This window comes from Protopterus annectens, chromosome 11.part0 (assembly GCF_019279795.1).
Source record: "Protopterus annectens isolate FY-2018-M chromosome 11.part0, PAN1.0, whole genome shotgun sequence".
NCBI lineage: Eukaryota > Metazoa > Chordata > Ceratodontiformes > Protopteridae > Protopterus > Protopterus annectens.
This window is the reverse complement of record NC_056745.1, coordinates 1,156,487,022-1,156,500,032: the sequence shown is the minus strand read 5'-3', so window position 1 is coordinate 1,156,500,032 and position 13,011 is coordinate 1,156,487,022. Positions and strand designations below refer to the sequence as shown.

Here is a 13,011-nt window from a genome sequence, read left to right as displayed (position 1 = left end):
AAATCCATCACTTTGTGAGGAACAGGATACGAAACAGGAACGGTCTATAAACTGAGGGACAGCCAATAGTCAGCCATACGTTTCACGTACTATTTGTTCTCAATCGTATCACGTTAATTACAAAACAAAACAAAAAAAACTACAAAATTATAGCTGAACGATAGCATTGCGCAAGCGCATATGTTGTGCATAGCTCCACATTCTTTTTATGTGCGCTCAGATATCTATTCCGATCCCTTAGCCCAAGACCAGCGAATTAAGTTAGAAAACAACACGCATTCCAGGAGTCATCTGTCGTGTTCCACGCTTTTACAAACTAATTTTGGAAAGCACAAAGAAAAAGTAACACGTGATTTAGTAATTTTCTTTAAAAACATTCCTCAAACTAGTACAAAAAAAAGACATTTACGTAAAACACATTTAACACACTTCAAGATTTTTTAATTATTAGCGTATCAAAAGAAATAAAATACAGTTGCATTGCCTTGGACTATTTTACACTGTTTTGCACAAAAACAATTGCTGTCACTCCATTTTTAACCATGCTGTAGAAAATATGTCAGCTTTTGTTGGGAAAGATTACTTTGTAACGCTCAAAACTAAACCGGAAGTTATTTATGGAACCACCATGTGAGGTTCGCCGGGTATTGATTTACAGTTATTGCATAGTTTAGCTATTTATATTTCGAACATAATTCCCCATATCTTAAGTGAACTAAAAATGCTAAAAGAAGCGCAGGAAGGGCAGACTACTGTTGTCTGTAATTTGCTTGCTGGTAAGTGAGCACTCCTCAGTTACAAATTAATACTTCATATTTTATTAGTCTGCCACCTTTGGTCTTCAGTGTTTGCGATTTTTTCGCACTTCATTTGTGCTGGTATTTACGTTATTTGAATAATAAAATGAATATTAATAGCTGGAACGGCTTTGTACTTGAACAGGTGCTGTTCTGTCGCTGAAGAGCTGTTACAAGACATACGTGGATGTCAAGAGTTGCAGCTTTTGTTATGGAAAAATAGTATTTGTTCGTAATGAGAAATTAATGGGATGTAGAAAGAAAGGGGAAAAGCAACGCTGTTCCATTGCATTTAATTTAGACTCTTGAAAAATCTAAAGAGCGCTAGTTTCTATTTTCCACACTCCTTACTGTAAAATATACGGTTATGATAACGTATGTTGCACAGAAATAAAGCTAATTAAAACTCTGGGTTTTGGGCGTGTGAAGCCACTTGGTCCTTATCCTTTTTAGAACACGCAGGTTATGAATCGACATCGCTGTAACCTTCGTTAGTATAACAAAGATAAATTTTAGATTGTGTCCGTGTAGTTTTTTTTTCGTGACGAGGATGCACTGGTTACCTGTGAACATTTGAAATCTAGAATAGCATCTACTCAGTAGCCTGTCTGTTCTAGCAAGTGAAAACTTCAGTAATCTACTGTGCTTTATTGTTTGATTAGCTGGACCATATAACGGTGCTACAAGTCTTGTTTTGGAGGTGTACTGTGTTGCCTACCTTGTAGTCATTTCATAGTCATTTACCGTGCCTTCCTAAGTCGGGAATCATTCATTTAAACTGCTGACCTTTAAAGACTTTTTCTGAGACTGCTCCACTGTTAAAGGATAACACCACTAAGAGTTATTTATTTATTTATAAAATGTCTTTATCTTCTGTTTTGATATACTAATGTTCTGTATCATTTTAAGTGGTTAGCGTTTTGTAATGTGGTATACCTCCAAATGACTTGATAAGGGCTGAAATGCTCAATTCTGTTTTGCAACCAGACTTTACAATTCCACAGTGCATTCTGTGTTCCTTTGTATATCAGAAGTAGGTCAGTGTTGACCTTTATCTATAGGTTCATAGGTTAGTACTAGGCTAATAAATTCCAACACATGTGAGAGATGCAACCATATAGCCAAACTGGAGGCTAAGCTCTCTCAACTTAGTACTGGCGTAACCAGTCAGGAGAAGGAAACCACACTCACTACAATTCCAGTCTCACATAGACCTACCACGACAGCAAACCAAACACATAAACATACAAAAACATACTCGGTGGCTCTAAATAAAAATCTGCCTAAGCAGCAGAGACCTCCAAAGCAGACACCCAAGCAACCGCTACCCCAAAACAAAACACGTGCAACACATAGCTCACAAAGCCAGTGTGCCGAACAGTCACAGCCCTTAAGGCTAAACAACACACCTGATACACTTGTAATAGGTGACTCTATCGTCAGGCACACTGATGCCCCGCTCACCAGGCTGAACAAGGAGAAGGTCACAGTGAGCTGCCTGTCGGGCGCTAGGATCCGCCACATAACACAAGCACTCAGGTTACTCCAAGGCAAGTACAAATATGACTCTGTCATTGTCCATGCTGGTGTGAATGACCGGAGACGTACCTCCCTGGACTACATGAAAATAGACATAGAGGAGCTCTCTGAGCATGTAGCCCAGGCCGGTATGACCCTGACCTTGAGTAGCATCTTACCCTCACCAAGAATGATGCCACAATATGAAGACAAGATGATCAATTTCAACAATTGGTTTAAGTATTTGTATCATTCAAAGGGGATCCAATGCCTGTCAGCCTGGGATGACATGCTCGACAAGCCACAATGCTTCGCTATGGACGGCTTGCACCTGTCACCCCTGGGCTTTCGGATATTGACAAAGGCTCTTGCTTCCCCCATAGTGCATTTTTTAGGCAAGGCTCAAAAGACAAACCCACCTGCATAGGTATCACAAGGGATAAGAAACTAAGAGTAATGCTACTCAACGCCAGAAGTCTAAACCTCAAGATGCAAGCACTCGAAACTCTCCTTAGCATGGAGAACATCGATATCTGTGCAGTAACAGAAACCTGGTTCAAGGCTTCCGAGAGCACCCCAGCACTACCAGGTTATACCTCATACCATGCTTTTCGGCCCCAAAACTTGGACTTAACCACAAAAGGAGGGGAAGTATCAATATTCTTCAAAGATACCTACACCTCCAGGTTGGTGGCACAGCACAAAGCATCAGAGACTATCCATGTGCAACTAACAGTGGGTAAAACTGCCTTCCAGTTTATAGCCTGCTACAGACCACCCTCCCAAACCCAGGAACCCCACTTGGCCTTCCTGAGAACACTGGAAAATATGAAGGTCTCTCCAAACACCATTATATTGGGCGACTTCAACTACCCAAACATAGATTGGGAGCATTACTCTAGCTCCAACACCCTAGCCCAAAGGTTCCTAGAATTTATAAACTCAAATGCTATGGAACAACTTGTTACCACTCCCACAAGAGGGGAAAACATACTGGACCTGATCATCACCAACATGGGGACTCTATGCTCCAGACTAGAAGTGTATCCCTCACTGGTAAGATCAGACCATAAACTAATCTTACTGGATATTCACATCCCGACCCCACCCCCTGCCCAGAAAACCACAGTGAAAAACTTCTCTAAAGCAAATTTCACACTTCTCAAAACCGAGGTGGAATCCTTCAAAGCCCCCTGGCCTGTGGAAAATACGGCCCAGACCACAGAATCCTTTATAAACGCATTCTGTGAACACCTTCAGGAATGCATGGATCATGCAATCCCAAATAAAACCAAGACCCAATCCTCCAAAGGCAGACATCCTGTCTGGTGGACCCCAGCCATAAACAAACTATACAATAGAAGGAGGAAGCTACTACATGATAGAGAAAAATCCCAAAAAGGGAAGGCATCTCTGATCAGTATTAGCAAAAAACTACAGGCACTCATAAAATCATCTAAGGCCAGCTTCGAGAGAAAAATTGCACAGGACACTAAGGATAATCACAAGGCTTTCTTTAGTTATGTTAGGAACCTGGGTGGGAATTCCCAGATATGCTCAGAATTAGTCCAAAATGACAAAAAATACGTCGAACCCACAGACATTGCCAACATCCTAGCTGACAGGTTCAGCGCAACCCCCCCCTACCAAAAGGGCAAATATCTATCCCAGCAGAGTGCTGCCCCCCTGACATCTCAGATGCTCAGGTAAGAGCCGCCCTCTCCAAAGCAAAAAACACAGCATCAATGGGACCAGACTGTCCCGGGCTGCATCCTACATGAACTCCAAGAAGAGCTAATCCCAAACCTAAAACTACTGTTCATTCTCAGCCTTACTACAGGATATGTACCCAAAGAGTGGCATACAGCAACAGTGGTCCCTCTCCACAAAGGTGGTGCCTCACATCCTGGAAACTATCGCCCCATAAGCCTGACTAGCTTGATCTGCAAAGCTATGGAAAGGATCATCATGGACCTCATAAATAAAGATATTGGGGACCTACAGACACTGGATCCTACCCAGTTCGGCTTTAAGGGCAGATCCTGCCTCTTAAACCTGGTCGATTTTCTTTGAAACAGTTACCAAGGCCACAAAGTCTACCTGGACCTCGCAAAAGCCTTCGATACAATGCCCCACTCGGGCATTATAGATAAGCTCACCAGCTTAAATATAAACCCCTATGTCACTAGATGGGTTGCAAACTGGCTCAAGGACAGAACCCACATGGTTAGAATTGCTGGAGCCATGTCAGACTCCAAACCAGTTACAAGTGGTATCCCACAAGGCTCAGTCCTGGGACCTCTCTTGTTCGGTATATATTTCTCTGAGGTACAGGCCAACACGGAAGGACTGTGGCTGACCAAGTTCGCAGATGACTGCAAACTGGGCGCCATAATCGACTCTCCAGCTGACACAAGCATCCTCCAAAAGGGCCTCATAGAAACAGACAACTGGTGCCAGAGCCATGGCCTCAAGCTAAACGCCAAAAAGTGCATAGTCATCCCCTTTGGCAAAAACAAAGTGCCCACAAATTACCACATAGGTGGTAAACCATTAAGTACAGAAGAAGTAATTAGGGACCTGGGGACCCAAGTTGATAGCAGTATCTCATTTGACAACCATGTGGCCAAAGTGGTTAGAAAAACATTTTATATAGCCCACCTAATCATGAAGGGATTCACATCTAGAGCAGGGGAGGTCATCGTGCCTCTTTACTCATCCCTCATCAGGCCCATAATTGAGTACAATGCCCCTTTTGGGATGTACCTTACCAGACACCTGCAGCAACTGGAAAGACCCCAAAAGTACCTCACCAAGAGGATCAAAGGGCTCAAACAGATGCCATATGCTGCCCGGTTAAAGAAACTCCAGCTCTACTCAGTGGCATACCGCCTGCTCAGAGGTGATCTGTGCCTGACGACGTATAAAGCCCTGTCCAACCCGGAATTAATGGACATGCTGCACCTCAGAAAATCCAAATCCCATCGAGCTACTCTCTCGAGAGACTTGAACCTCAGCACTGAAATAAATAGGACATGCTGGAGGGACAGATTCATAACACAGAGGCTCCATTCACTCTGGAATAAAATCCTAGTCCAAGTTAGGCAGAGTCCCTCATTGACCCTCTTCAAGAGGAATCTTGATGAGTGGATGGGAGATCGTAGGTTTACCCCGGGTATCACTTCTGTGTCACTGTTAGATAGAGGCACAGTATACTAACCTCAAAAAAGGGCATAGCAAAATTAACTTAAAATGGGTGGCGAAAGCCAAACACACTCTGGCTAGGCTTATAAATGCCCTAGGGCAGATAGCCTAGTATGAACCTATGAATCTAACTACCCTTATGTGCCATTTTAAGCCTAGTCAATTAACCCATGACTCTACTTTTTTCTGAGTGTTAATGTGTCTTTTGATACGACTTCCTTTCAATTTTATTAGCAGCAGGCCACTAATTTTTGTTCTGCTGCGAAGACCTAAACAGTTTGTTACCACATTTGTTTTAAGATGAGATGCTAGCTGGCCTGTTGCTTAAGTGCTTTATGGTGACCTGTGAATGATAGTTAGCTTTAAATCATCCGCGCTCACGTCAAAGTAGATTGCTACAGTGACTATTGGAACAGCCATCACCAGTCATGGATTTTATTAGCATACCTTTGCTGTTTATGGCTCATAATTTTGTTCTCTCCCTTCTCATCACTTATTAATGAGAATGATTAGAGTTAATAGACTTCTTTATGTCAGAAAATGCATGTTAATTTGTTTTCTTTTATTATGACAACTTCTCAGCTTAAACATACAGTAATATTTTAAAAGTGGCCCTGAATATTTCTGGATTTGTTCATGAGTCTTGAGGTAGAACCCAGTACCAAAACACACACTTCAGCTGCTAAGTTAATCTCTTCCCACTATATCTCCAAGATCTGGAAATCCAGTCCTACCAACATTAGACAACAAACAAACCTGCACAGCTTTATGTCTCCACTCGCAGAGCATTTCTCCAACACCTGGTTGTGTTAATTCTCTTCCCCTAGCTAGCTTCACCACTTCCTTTGAACAAATAACTCTCCTCCTTCTTTCAGTAACCTTATTTTAGGATCACAGTAAGTTACGAGGCTATTGGCCCTGAGGCCCTAACAAGCCAAACGAAGAATCTAGCCCATGTTCCAACAAGTCAGCACCCTATGCCACTGTCCAGCAGGGATATAGGTGGAATCCCAGGGGTGTATTTTCTGTTCCCCATCCAGTTTGCAGATCTTGCTAATCTCTGTTACAAGTCAATGTTTCCTCCATTTCTCGAACCTTTATACTCTGAATTATCCCAAAACCGTATTCACTGCTGCTTCAACATTACACTGTACCTCAACTTTCTCTTTATACAATCGCATGACATACTCCTTCACTTAAGCCAAAATCCAGGTAACATTAAAGTTGTTGTGTACTTGCAACTGTTTCTAACATCACTCTTTCTATCTGGTGTGGTAATTTATAACAAAATGCAGATAGTTACATTTCTGCATAGTTTTATTGAAATTGTTGTGCAGAATTGTAATAATACTAATGTTTCAATTGATTTTCTTGTATTTGCTGTAATTTTCTCTCTATACATTCACTAAAAAGGGGCTTCTAGCCCATTTGAACTTTCCTGGTCAACAAAGGCAAATAAATAAGAGGTTGAGAATTATATTTATTAGATGAGGAGGGGGTGGAAGTAGATTGTTAGGCTTCCCTTATCTCACACACATGCATGTATGCACTCTCACATGTCTATCAACAATTTAAAAGTTGCCAGTATACCAACCAAATGTTTGTAATATGGGAGGAAAACAGGAGTACCTGGGAAGAAGTACAGAAAGCACTCCACCTGGAGGCTGAACCGGAGAAACTCCTTTCGGGGTCTCAGTGCATTCTTTATCTACTGACCTTATTGGAAAGTGAAAATCTGTTTCCTAATTATTGAAGGCTGAGTCAGTTGAAAGTGCTTTCCCCTCAATTACTTGTTGAATTCTGGAGTGAGAATGTGAAATGACAAGTGATGAACTAGATACTATAAAGGAATAACAATGTTTTACAGCCAAAGTGGTGTGTACAGACACTCCCAACGCTTTCTCTTTCAACTATATTTAAAAATATTTTATCCAGCTACGTGTATTAGAAGCAGGAGACTGCCAGAATTAGTTATTGTCTATTAGTGCAGTAAATTTAAGAGAGTTTCTGTCACGCAGTTTGTAGTGTTACAGTTCACTCTGCATTGCACTTGCTGCCACTTCAGTAGTCCTTCACTACCTTGAGTGAAACCATGGATAAAGACATCAAAATTACTTTAGTTAATACCGCCTGGATTAATAACAGTGCCAGTACTGAAGCATGGATGAGTACAGATAATCATGACTTTGTGGTTTCGCTCTGTTTTGGGTTGTGCCTAATTATATTCTACTGTCTTGATGAGTAGATACAAATTGTTTCATAGACAGCAAGCAGGAATTACTGTTGGTGGTATTTTTTCTGCTTGTGGAAGAAAAAAAAGCTAATTTCTTGTGCAGTAACTGCAGTAGTAGCAAATGCTACTGACCATGGCTAACCTGGTTGATCAGTGCATGTTTTATAGCTGGCATACTTAATACAGCAGTCCCATTTTAACTTTATCTTTCACACACTGCCCCAGAACATCTAAATGAAATGTTCTTGGGTATGCTCCCGAAATTGCAATGCAATAGACTTTTTAATGGGAGCTTTTGGTACAGTCCAGGAATTGAGCCCACCTACAGTACACTTAATTGTTCATTCATCCATCTGATTACATATGCAACTAGGTCCCATGTAAAGTGGGGAAATTTGTAACGCTAGACTAGGTGTGCTCAAATTGCCCAGGAGATGGTAAAATAAAACTGAGGAATCCAGTCTATTATAATATTTACAACAAACTTTTGATGCAACACTGCCCAAAACCCTTATTTATTATAGGTTTAACAGCATGGACAGCAGCACCTATGCCTTGAAAGGTCATAGATCTGGTGGCCTTACGCATCTCAGCAGTTGGACTGCTGCACTGCAGTACCTGCTAAGTACTTTTCAAATAATTTGAAAATAATAATATCTGCTGATCTAAAGAACAGTTTGCTCTATGGATGACATCAGAGCTCAGGCAAGTTTTTGCCCATTGCAGGGAGGCATGTAAGCATTGCAGAGTTACTAAGTTGCAAGATTATTGTGGTTCCTGTGTTCTCGGGAGCTGCTGTGGAAAATGTTTGCAGATAAGTCCAAGTAAGACTGCTTAAATCAGTCTGCATTTTTTGGGTAGTCCTTGAGGATTTTAACAGGAGGTAAACCGTCTTGCTGGAAGTCACACAAGTCATACTATTTTCATCAGAGTTAATGGAGAATTAAGGTCATCTGTGTTCAGTCACAGATGCATTTGTATAGTTCTTACTTCATTGCTTTTCTGGGAAGTTCCAAGCCTTCATCTTTATATATTTTTGACTGGTTTAGTTGAGTACTATCCTGACAGACAAGTTTGTCTCATAAATAAAGAAGTTCCTCAAAGCCTGTAATACACACAAAGATTGACATTATAGCACCTCACTGGCATCTGGAATCTGCCCACATTTTGGAAGGACACTGATATTCTTCTTCCTGAACAGGATGTAAAATTAGTTAGTATCCTTCAAGACGAGTTTCTCTAGGTTTTGCTTGTATTTCAGTATGCTTTTATACAATTGCCAGCTGACTGAGCTTCTTTAATGGATTCAAATGCAGAGCTGTTAACTTTTTCTGAGATTGTGCAGCTACAGAGTAAGTTACATTCCCTAAAGGTTGGGAGGGGCTTTTCCAGATTTGTATTTTCAGACTTGGTTTACATAGTGGGCTTTCTTGGTTAGCACAAGCATAAAAGCAGATGATAGTTCTTAATGGCTAAGCTGCTAGACACTCTATATATGAATATAATTATAGTTCCTTGTTCAGAACTGTATTTCATCTGGCAAGCAGCATGAGCTTTTATCCTAAATGTAGCACCACCACGGATATATTTGTCCTCAACAATGAAACTTGTACCAGTTTATTAAGTTGAATGTGTTGCCAACAACATACTCCTGCAAAAGATTAAAGGTTGTAGATTTTTGGTTGATGTATGTGAATGGTTCATAGGTTATCTTTGTAAAAGATCTTTCTCTGTTCCCGTCAACAACATAAAACTGTACTCTTGCATACAAATATGAGTTCCATTAAACTTGTTACTAGGTCTAATCTTTTGCTACTGTTTATCAACAATTGGCTAGGGGAGATGCCAAGCCTCAATTGTTCACTTTATGTGGGTGACGTAGTCATTGTACAGTGTCTGCTTCACAGCGCAAAAGCAGTTTGGCTATGCAGAATGACTTCAGAAATCTCTGGTGCTGGCTTGGCAAACAAACTTTCAATATAGACTAAGTAAACATTAACACTGTTATTTGGAACAAAGAAAAAGCTTTCCTCTTCATAGCTCTTACTGTACTTGACCCAAACCAGTAAGAAAATTCATTGTCTGATAACAAAAGTACCTTCAGTTGATTCTGGATTAATCTCTCTTTTTCCTGTCCTATGTAGAGCAGCAAGCCAAAAAGTACTTTGACAACGTAATGTTGACTACAGCATCTCAAATCTGTTAACAAACGAAGCCAGATGGAATGTTGCCATTAATTGCTTTTTGTCATGTCCCATCTTGGTGCTTCAGTCTGCTCAGAATTTAAAGCTTAAACATTCTCCAGAAGAACAAACTCCTCAGATTCGCACTTTTGAGTACACACCATGGGCACCACTGCCTAACAATAAATAAGTCTAGTTGACTTTCAGGTGAAGCCAGAGCCACCTTCCTATTAAAATCTGTATCCTACAAACTATTAAGTGACCGCCACTGCCCTCCACTCATATCATATGTTGTGTGGAACACTTATGAATCCCTCCTCATCAGACAGCCATACACAGCAGCAGCAGAAAAAAATTAGCCTCTGTAAACTGGAGTGCAATTCTAGATCCAAATGGATGTTGTGCAATGACCTTACCGACATTCTTCAAATCACTGAGCACCTTGGGTAGTGCAGCCAATAACAGTTAATACTGCATTCCCTTCCCTAGTGAGCACCAACCACTGGACGTTATCAACTACAGCCCAATAACTGCATACTTGTGTCCGGTGTGTATATTGTATGTATCTTCCTTCTGTCATCTGTAGCTTTTTCACTCTGCTAATATTACTAATCTTAAATCTTTCCTACTGTTCTCTACTGCTGTCTCTCTTCTTTCCTGCCTTCCTTCCTTTCCTGCCTTCCTTCCTTTCTGCAGTCCTTTACATTTTTCTTTGTTTTTGTATATCTGTTTTATACATTTAAGTACTTGCCAATTTACTGTGCTTTTTTTTAGTTTGCTATTCTGTTCTTGTTTGTGTTTATTTTGCATCTACTGCTTGTATCTATATAGTGTATCTTGTAAACTGTCATTGTGGGTTCTTGTATATTGTATTGTGAACTTGTTATTATTTATATTCAGTGTTGATATTATGGCTTGAGTTGTGCTTGAAATGGAACATTGGACCAGATATTGCTTACCTGGGAAACAAATGTAAAAATTAAAATGTCACTCTTTACTCCAGCCATTCATGTTACTGAAAAATACTGCATCCTCTCTGTCAAAGTCGCCTTGATGGACATTAACTTGAACTGATTAGGAAGGGATGCAACACAACATCCCTTGTACATGGTTTAGTCTCATGTGTAGTAATGGATGAAAAAAAGTTGACAGGAGTCCCTTTCATTGACCTGTATCAATGAGTCTCTTAAGATCTAAAATAGAGCTACAACTTTGTGGTCTAAGATAGAGCTACAACTTTGTGGTCTAAATAATGTTATCTGCTTTGTAAACTACCTCCAAAACAAGTCCTTCACATTGTTAGTGGATCTTGATCATAATTAATGAAGTCCCTTTGGATCTGTCCGTGAACCCAATAACCTTTCATTTTGCCAAAATCACTGATACTTGTGCCATAGTTATTTACTTAGATCAACAGTACTGATTTAATGAACCATTGAAAATGACAGAATTGCATGTGGGTGTTGTATCACTTCTGCTAGAAATTAAGACGTTGCTTTTCAGGAACCACAAGCATACCTGTGGAATGCTTAACTATAAATCAGTGCCCAGAGTGAGTGCAGCAGTGTACATTTGTAGAGGCTAAATTGGGTCGGGATTTGGCAATTAACTACCATATTAAGTTAAAGGAGGTGCTGGCAAGTGTAAATGGTAGCAAGAATCAAGTTCCCATGAATTTTTTATTTGAAGTTGTCTACCTTGGTAGAGTACTGATTAGTTCTGACCAATTTCATTCTCAGCCGTGAGGCAAAACTGTGAGACATACAAAATAGACTAGAGTACAGTAATACAGATGTGACAGTGAAACAGTACAATGGCAGAGTTCTACATTGTATAGATAGTAAATCAAATGTATTAATATGCAGTATGTGCAAAAGTTTCAAAACATTTGAGAAGTAAATAGTATGTAACATACATTTAGAGAGGTGAAAATGTATGACGAGTCTTAGAGGAGGTACTAGAGCAGAGAAGAGATTAGATTTATGTGAACATATGTAGATTAGAAACAAAAGTTGTGTGTGCTCAGGCTGCAATCTTTCAACAGGTAAAGCAAGAGTGTGCAAAGTATTGTCCCCAGTCTGGCACGCTGATGCTGCAGAGAATTGCCTTTGTGTATAGTTAACACCACAGAGAACAACTTCCACAAACTGTTGCCCATGCAAATGATTTGTTTATCTTGGAGTGGGTGTTATTATTTTACCCTATAGAAAACTGCTTGCTTCTCAATAAGTCTAAATGCCCAGCTACTGACTGGGACTAATTTTCAAGACATGTTTTTTGGGGCATTATGGGTCTCTTGGAAGAAACCAAAATTACAAAATAGTCACTGAAACCTGTATTCAAGTTCTCAGAACTGTGCTGCCTATGTCACAAAGGTTCCAGAATTGCATTTCAGAGCTACTCCATCTGTAGTCTCAAAATTGGGAGGGGAGTTCCTTAAATAAGAAGGTTGCTTACTGTGAATATGAAATCAGTTTTGGGAAATTGCTCACTGCTGAGGTCTAGTGCAAGTGTAGGATACTGTTACCTTGAATAAAATGCTCTGAGTGAAGGTTTCAAGTGAAGTGGTATAAAATGAACAGTAGTTTTGTGCATGTGTTTAGAAGCGTTTTATATACTGTGCACCTTTGTTCTTGTTTCATGATTTTTGAAGACAGTTGTGCCTCACATTGTTTATTTTTGAGCTGATGTAGCTGAGTTTAGAAGCTTTTTATATACTGTGCACCTTTGTTCTTGTTTCATGATTTTTGAAGACAGTTGTGCCTCACATTGTTTATTTTTGAGCTGATGTAGCTGACATTGATTTGCTCATATTTTTGCATTTATTGCAGCTGGGTTGTGGATGAAAACAAAGTGCAGATCATTGTACATAGCTGCACAAAATAAAATAAAAAATAATCGTACATAAAGAGTGAGAGATGCTTAAATGCTTTTCCTTATGTATCAGTCAGCTAGAGTAAAAGGAAAACAGCATTTTGAGTTGAACATGACATAGTGTGGATTTTAAGCTGCTGATTGAGCTTTTGTTGTCATTTTTTTTTTCTTTATTTTACTGACTTTTAGCTTCCTGCTTTTG

At 40.0% G+C, this 13,011-nt stretch overlaps 1 protein-coding gene across 1 annotated transcript in view; it reads left to right on the top strand.

The window, feature by feature from the left end:
* Positions 1-595: 595 nt before the first annotated feature.
* Positions 596-13,011, top strand: part of DNAJC2 (DnaJ heat shock protein family (Hsp40) member C2) — a 1,234,748-nt gene continuing 1,222,332 nt past the window's right edge. The window contains exon 1 of the mRNA XM_044088515.1: positions 596-776. Within this exon, the coding sequence (XP_043944450.1) occupies positions 722-776 (55 nt within the window). The 5' untranslated portion in view covers positions 596-721. The remainder of the gene's footprint in view (positions 777-13,011) is intronic.